Source organism: Phalaenopsis equestris, unplaced genomic scaffold (genome assembly GCF_001263595.1).
Source record: "Phalaenopsis equestris unplaced genomic scaffold, ASM126359v1 Scaffold000807, whole genome shotgun sequence".
NCBI lineage: Eukaryota > Viridiplantae > Streptophyta > Magnoliopsida > Asparagales > Orchidaceae > Phalaenopsis > Phalaenopsis equestris.
Window position 1 is genome coordinate 138,438 of NW_018165247.1, and position 7,585 is coordinate 146,022.

A 7,585-nucleotide genomic window follows, 5' to 3' on the forward strand; every position below is an offset into this window, starting at 1 on the left:
CCAAATGGCTGAACAGCTCTTTAATAACATGACATTGAGATGTTAGTCAACTAAACAGCCGTAAATGTTTTTCATGTTTGGACTGATTTATTCTTATCTCTGATTTTCTTTTGGATACTCAACTGCTCTTTCATTTTCTGAATTTTACTGTCTTACGATGTTGATATTTTCCTGCTGCAGTTCATGGTCATCCCAGATCTTCTTTTTATTCCCGCAATTCATATCGGGAGTCTTATAGAAGTGAAAGAACTCTGCAAAATAAACAACAATTTACTTGTCCCAGTCCCAGTTCTATATCTTCTTTGGAAGATATGGTTACGGATCCTGAGAATTTCGGAAACAATATTAGAGATGGTTCTTCTGAAAATTTGTGTAAATCTGTTAAGGACGTAGATATTGTGGACGGTGAGTGGGTCTCTATCATTCATAGAAATCAATGCAAGGATGTGAAGATGTGTAAAAGAACCGCACGACAATCTATGTCTAATAAAGTTATTCAGATTGGCAGCACTACATCTGATCAAGCTGATGTCATGATATCAGATTTCCGGCAAAAGAATCTTGTGAGGATGGATCCAAGTTATTTGACAACGCTTGGTCAAACTCACTCTGCCTGGATTTTTGGGGCAATCGCTGAACTCATTGATAACTCTAGAGATGCTCACGCTACTAGGTATATAATATGACAAATTTCTTTTCCATGAGTTTTATATGAGGATTAAACTCTTTTAGGATCATGTTATTATTATTTTCTTGATTTCGTTTTCAGTCATAATTTGATAGAATTGCTTATTCTATAACATAGCTTTTCTTGTCATGACTTGATCTTCTTGTTTTTTTTTCCTCAACTTTTATTGCTACTGCTTTGGTAATAACAAATGAATTCTGTTAGATCTTTGCTTATGATTTCTGTATTTTGATTCCATCCTGTTGTTGTCATTTTTTAAGCTTATTTAGAACTAGTAATTAATTTTACATTAGATGATTTTAGATGTATTTTTTGAAATTGAAGTAATTTAATGAATCAAAACATGAATAGGTTTTGCAACTTATATTAACAAGAGTATATGAGGTGGTTTGTAAAATAATTCATGCTTTTATCTGTAGATGGCGAATAATCATTTACCAATGCTACAACATTTTTAGTTGACATCATGGCTGCAATATAAAAATCTTCCTGTCATTTCTCGATCAATTCATGGCTGATTGTGGGGTTTCTGCTTTTCTTTTGATCAATATTTATTTCAATACTTTATTAAAAAAAATTGTGATTCAGATCATCTTGTTATCTTCATTTGCATTCTTCAAGAAGACCATCACTTGTTTTGCATCTGCTAATTTACTCTGAAGTTTGAAAACTGATTCCCAAGTTAGTTAAACTTGATGAATTTTCCCATTGTGAAATTAGCTGTTTTTATTTACTTTTAAGCATTGGTTTCGTTATGAACATAAGATTTAAAACGTAAAACCTTTAAGCATTATATCAACTTGACAGCATTATATAAGGAAGGATGCCATTTAGATAGGACAGTGCGCCAGTTTAATATGAATATCCTTATCTGCAGTCAAAGTTTGTTTCTAATTATGTTGCATTTATTTGGATTCCTGACTTTGGACCTTCTGATATTTATCAAGATCTCTGTTTCCTGAAGAAACCCAGGTAAATTAAGAAAGTACAAATGATTATTCTAATTTGCACGGCACTTATTTGTCCTCTGTCCATTCATAATTTTTTTCCTCTGCATCATCTCCATTTGGCAGCATACGTAATTTTTGGTTGTGCTTACTCCGGATCGTTGTAGGTAAGACTACTGTAATTAGGTGAATAATGCTATGAGTATTGAATGTGTTTCAGATTGAACGGTGGAATAATTTTGCTTGAACGTGTTTATCTTTTCATAATACGTGCTCTGTTCTCATAACATCTGTTTACTTTTCTGATTGACTTTCAATTCTCTTAATTTATCAAAGCATCTGTTGCTTCTGAAGAATGCGTGGATTACTGAGAAATTACTTGTTCTAATTTACTTGGAATTATTTATCTATTTTTATTTTTGGCCCATCATTTTATAAAAAAACAATTTTTTACAGGCCTTATATTCGTTTATAGATCATTTAGGAGTACTAGATGCAAATCACATAGAATAGTCAGCCAGTTCTTTATGAAAATTAGATGATACTCCTACTTTCTGTCGGATATGAAAAATAATAAAAATAAAACAGAAATGTTAGTTGTATGGTAAGGCTCAGCTTGAGTTAATATGATTAAAGATTCAGCAAGTAAATATAATTAAATATAAATCTATAACTAAAATTTAAATTTGACATATATGATTCAATGAAATAAAATTATTATTAATTTGAAATTGAACTCAAATTTTAAAACAATGTCATACATTATGTAATAGTTAAATATTAGTTAAATTAGTTATTGCAAAATTAAAACCACATTATATTATCATGATCAATCTAAAAATAATGAACTTTTGCTGCGATATTTTTGAATGTGTTTGAATTCAAAAATTCAAAATTAAAATGTCCTTATGTGTTAGTTTCAAATTATAAAGTAATGACATGCATGCTCTGACTGTTAGCTTTTAAAGTGTTTAAGAATCTAAATTCAAAATTGTCTTACCTAGTTGATGTGAGATGTGCCTATGGTTTGCGAGATGTCATTATGACTGAGTGTGGATGCGGGATTCCGCATTTCTCTGCGATTGTGGGATAAGATCACAAGTATTCTGTAGGGATTTCTCGTTTACGCGCGAATTAGCATGGGATTCTATCTTGATAAACATGCACTGGGCCTTCTCGCTCTGGATTTCTGCCGCTAGAATTGTGGGTAGGGATTTTTGCCGCTAGAATTCTGTTAGCAAGTACCCACCAACTCGCTACAGACATGACATTTTTGAGATTTTACCATTTATAACAATAAGTTCTCTTAGTAGAGGAGTACACTTGTGATTTTGAGCAGCTTATGTTGAAATATGAAATAGTGGAGTTATAGGAGACCACCATAGCCCGATGTCTTGGGGGATTTAGGCTGCCCATTGGTAATGTGGTACAATTATAATGCTATTGGACATTATAGGATATCTAGACCCTAAAGGTGGAGCGATAACATAACAGTAACAGGTGATAGGAGGTGGAGATTGCTAGTACTATGAATTTGTCCTAACTATGAAGTGCTTCAAGTGCCATGATTTTTGGTACATTACGTCCAATTGCCCAAATAGTAGGGTAATCTCTTTCATTGAGTAGGGAGCAGTTGAAAAATATGGACATTGACATATGAGAGAATAAAGACATTAGAAAGGAGTATTAGCTTGCAGCTGATGAGGTAGAAATGCTAGTGATCCCAACTGTGTCCATGAGATAGCTCCCAATTGGATTAAGATTGACTGTCCTAGAAGTTAGTGAATCCGAGGAAGATAACAAAAAAATGGGAGGCCTTATTGAGAGGGTTGTCGGATATTATGACTAATAGTTTACCTCCTTAGTGATTACCACTGAGAGTAGTCCAGCATGACATAGATGTCATTCCAGGATCGGTTCTTCTAGACATATTTATATGATGCATTCAGCTGAGTATAAGGAGTGATAGAAGCTTATTACATATTTAATGGTTCGAGGTTTGGTTCGTGAGAATATATGTCTATGTGCAGTTCCAACTTTTTTTTGTGACAAAAATGATTGTTATTTATTCTATCATGATAGACTTTGGAAGGACTTATATGTATTAGAGTTGTGTGGGCAGATGCGAGCATAGACTTTATAGTGGGATTCCCCCATCCACAACAATGCAATGAATTTATTCTGATGGTGGCAGATCTTTCCCCGAAGCTTCTAGCAAAGAAGGCAAAACTCCTACCCTTGAAATGTGCATATTTCATTACATTAAAAACAAAAATTACAAAAGATATAAAGAGGGCCTAACTAGACAAAATATGGGCCCTATGAAATCCAACAAAAAGAAAAAAGTAGCGTGAGTTATCCACATTCCTAACAAAAACAACCATTATATATCGCCTTGTGGGCATATGTGAGCAACTATATTTTTATTTCTATCAATATGGTGGAAAAGATTCTTTTTAAGAGAGGTTGCATCCTACAAAAGTTATCGATTTTGGATAGCTAAAGAGAGGAAATGGTGTTTTTGCTGTCGCTTTCTATAATAATAAACGGCATCGAACTTCCAAGGTTCCAAAAAATGTTTGATTTAAGATATTGCCATAAGTTCCACCTTAATGCTATCCCAATGCTGAACGGACAAGCCAGCTGCAAGAACAATCCCAGTGCCGACATCAACACTAAATTTCAGCCAAACAGTAGGGGATTTTTTTCGGGGCCAAAAGGAGGAACAAGACAGCCCGGAAGACTGAGAGGTGTCCCATTGCTCCAAAAGCTGAAATTTGTTTGAGGAGGTCATTGCTTCCAAAGAAGAGGCAAGAATAGTCGAGTTATTAATGCCTTTCCATGCTTTTCGGCATTTCTGGCACACTAATATTGATATACAACTTTGCAATAAATGGCAAAACTATCAGTAAGTGTGCTGTCAGGATGCTCAATCATGTGAAGAATCTTCCGCGAGTTTCGAAAATGGGGGATGGAGATACCCCATTAATTGTGATTTCTCCTTAACATCAATAAGGACTCTACAGCTGGTGGTAATATGGTCCTGATTCTCACAAGTATTGCATCCCCATTGACAGAGAAATTTATCGGTAAGGCGTCTAGTAAACAATTTAAAATTAGGGAGACAACATCCAAAGTAATCCTCCACAAGAAAATCTGCTTACGTGGATAGATATGTAACTCCTACCCAGGTGGAATAATGCGGGACACACCTATGGTTAGCCGAGCGTAAATGTGGGATTCCGCATTTCCGTGGGATTTTGGGATCCGATCACAAGTGATCTGTATGGACTTCCCACTTATGTTTGAACTAGGACGAGATTTTGTCCAGATAGACTTGCAGCGGGCCTTCCGGCCTGGGATTTCTACCGCTATGCTTATGGACCCTTTTATGTTATTATTGGAAAGCTAATGTGAGTTTCCTTCTTGGAGACTTTATATATTTCTATTCTTTTTTTTTTTTTTTGAGAATTTTTGTCTATTGTTATGTTATTTGAAGATGTTTTCTCCTACTTTTCTGTATCAAAGCCTTGTATCATTGGATTTCCTTTAGGTGGGGTGATTGTAGCTTGATAGGATCAAAGTGTTGATTTCTCCCAATCATTCAAGAACCTCGTTCGTAGCGCTACTAGCAGAAAACTCCTGTTCGCACCAGTAAAAATGCTTTTTTCCATTTCTATTCACTGTTCTGCTATCATCAAAGCCGGAATTTCAGCCGCCGTCCATCTGCCCTATTCTGTTACCCCTACTACATCTTCCCTACTGTCTTTTTGTATCCCCAAACGCCTTCTAGGAGCCCATAATGGTTTCACTAGTAGCCATATAATGTAACAAGTTTCACTTCCTAATTCGATATAAAATAAAAAATATGGTTATTTATAAAGATGTTTATCTCATTTAGAACTTATTTGCTATGTTGCACTTAATTTATTTTTCTTGTTGCTCTCAACTTTCTGAAATTTGTGAAGAACTCTTGTTTCATGAAGAATACTCCAAATTTTGAGATGTTATAAATGCTTATTCTAATTTTCATTGACTTATTTATCACCTTTAACCTTTTACTTCATAAAAATGTTTTTTTTAGTGTTTAGATTCTTTCTATCGCATCGTTTATTCTTTTTTGATGGAAGATATATCAGGTGGGGTTGAAGTTCCTTGTTTCAACGTCATATTAATTGAGTAGATAGGAGTCAGTTCACTTTGCATTGTACATGAAAACATATAAAATTGCATTTACTGGAACTTTTATATTTTGCTAATCGTGCATGTAAGCGTATCAGTTGTCATTTTGTTTTCATTAATGTCAAAATGCATTTACTTCATATAAATTATTTGAATTTTTTTGATATATGCTCTCAATACAAAATACTTTAACAAGATTTTTAAGTTTAGATTCCAGGTGTTTTGTTATAGCTCGAATAAACTTTTTATGACTACAGGATTTTCAGTAATTCCAAAATTACAAGTGCACGGTTTGTGTTCCATGAGAGCATAAATAATTTGTTTTAGTTAATAATCTGCTATTATTTTGTTTGCAGATTGGAAATTTCTGTAGAACTCTTATATTCTAAGAAGGATGGAAACAAAATTCCTGTTTTATCACTTGTTGATGATGGGGATGGAATGACACATAATGACATTTTGAGAATGCTTTCCTTTGGACATAAGCAAAAAAATAGAGAAGATCAAGATCGTATTGGAAAGTTTGGCATTGGATTTAAGGTGAGTTACGTTTATATACATTTTACAAATTAATTATAAAATAATAATGTTTTATTTTAAACGAAAATTTATTCTTGTCACATTTTTCACTTTTGTATTAAGCACAAGTTTATTGCCCGTCATTGGATAGCAATAAAGACTTCAATTTCTAAATCTAATTTTCTGTGACCAAACATGTATCCTTTGAAGTACACTCAACTACTAAAACAGATACGGGGACATGATATAACCATAAAAATAGGACATGCCTCTTTGTGAAAATTTTATTTTATTTTTTTATAAATTGATAATAGAAAACGTGGTGAATAAAAATAATTTTTTTTTTTTTTTTTGAGAAAGGCTAATATATGAAGATTTGATTTAGATCACAGATAAAATAATTTTTACTTTGAGCAATAAAGAATGAAAAAGAAATTAAGAAAGATTCATTGATTTGAAGTTAGTGTTAAGTGGAGGAAATTTAAAGCTATACCTATAATGACCCATCTTGGAAGCTTGGAATATTGAGATGACAACGAATGTTTGAACGGAGAAATTACTAACTAAATATTATTTCCTACTTATATAAAATTTTTTTTTTCGCATTAGCAAAATAGAAGTTGAGGAGGCTTTAAAGAAAACCAAGGGTGGAAAGTCTGTAGGACCTGATGATATCCCAATTGAAGTGTGGAAATATTTGGGAGATTTGGGAGTTTCTTGGCTTACTAAACTCTTTAATATTATTTTAAAAACTAAAAAGATGCCTGAGGAGTGGAGGAAGAGTATTTTGATCCCCATTTTTAAGAATAAAGGGGATGCACAAGAGTGTGCAAATTATAGAGGAATTAAGTTGATGTATCATACTTTAAAATTATGGGAGAGGGTAATTGAACATAGGTTAAGATGCATCACGAAAATTTCTCATAATCAATTTGGATTTATGCCTGGCAGGTCTACGATGGAAGCTATACATTTATTGAGAGGTTTGATGGAGAAGTTCAGAGATAATAAGGAGAATCTACATTTGATTTTTATTGATTTAGAAAAAGCTTACGATAAGGTTCCAAGAGATATCCTTTGGAGAGTTCTCGAGAAGAAATGTGTTGATATGACTTATATTCAAGTCATTAAAGATATGTATACTAGAGCTGTTACTTGTGTTCAAACTGAAGGAGGATTGACAAAATATTTTCCTATTTCTGTTGGTTTACATCAGGGATCGACTTTAAGCCCATATCTTTTTGCTTTA

At 33.4% G+C, this 7,585-nt stretch overlaps 1 protein-coding gene across 3 annotated transcripts in view; it reads left to right on the forward strand.

Moving 5' to 3' along the window:
- LOC110031410 (MORC family CW-type zinc finger protein 2-like) overlaps window positions 1-7,585 on the forward strand; it is a 121,385-nt gene that overhangs the window by 41,519 nt on the left and 72,281 nt on the right. For all 3 annotated transcript variants that reach the window (XM_020734589.1, XM_020734588.1, XM_020734587.1), the window contains 2 exons: window positions 181-673; window positions 6,174-6,357. In XM_020734589.1, coding sequence (XP_020590248.1) covers window positions 181-673; window positions 6,174-6,357 — 677 coding nt within the window. The remainder of the gene's footprint in view (window positions 1-180; window positions 674-6,173; window positions 6,358-7,585) is intronic.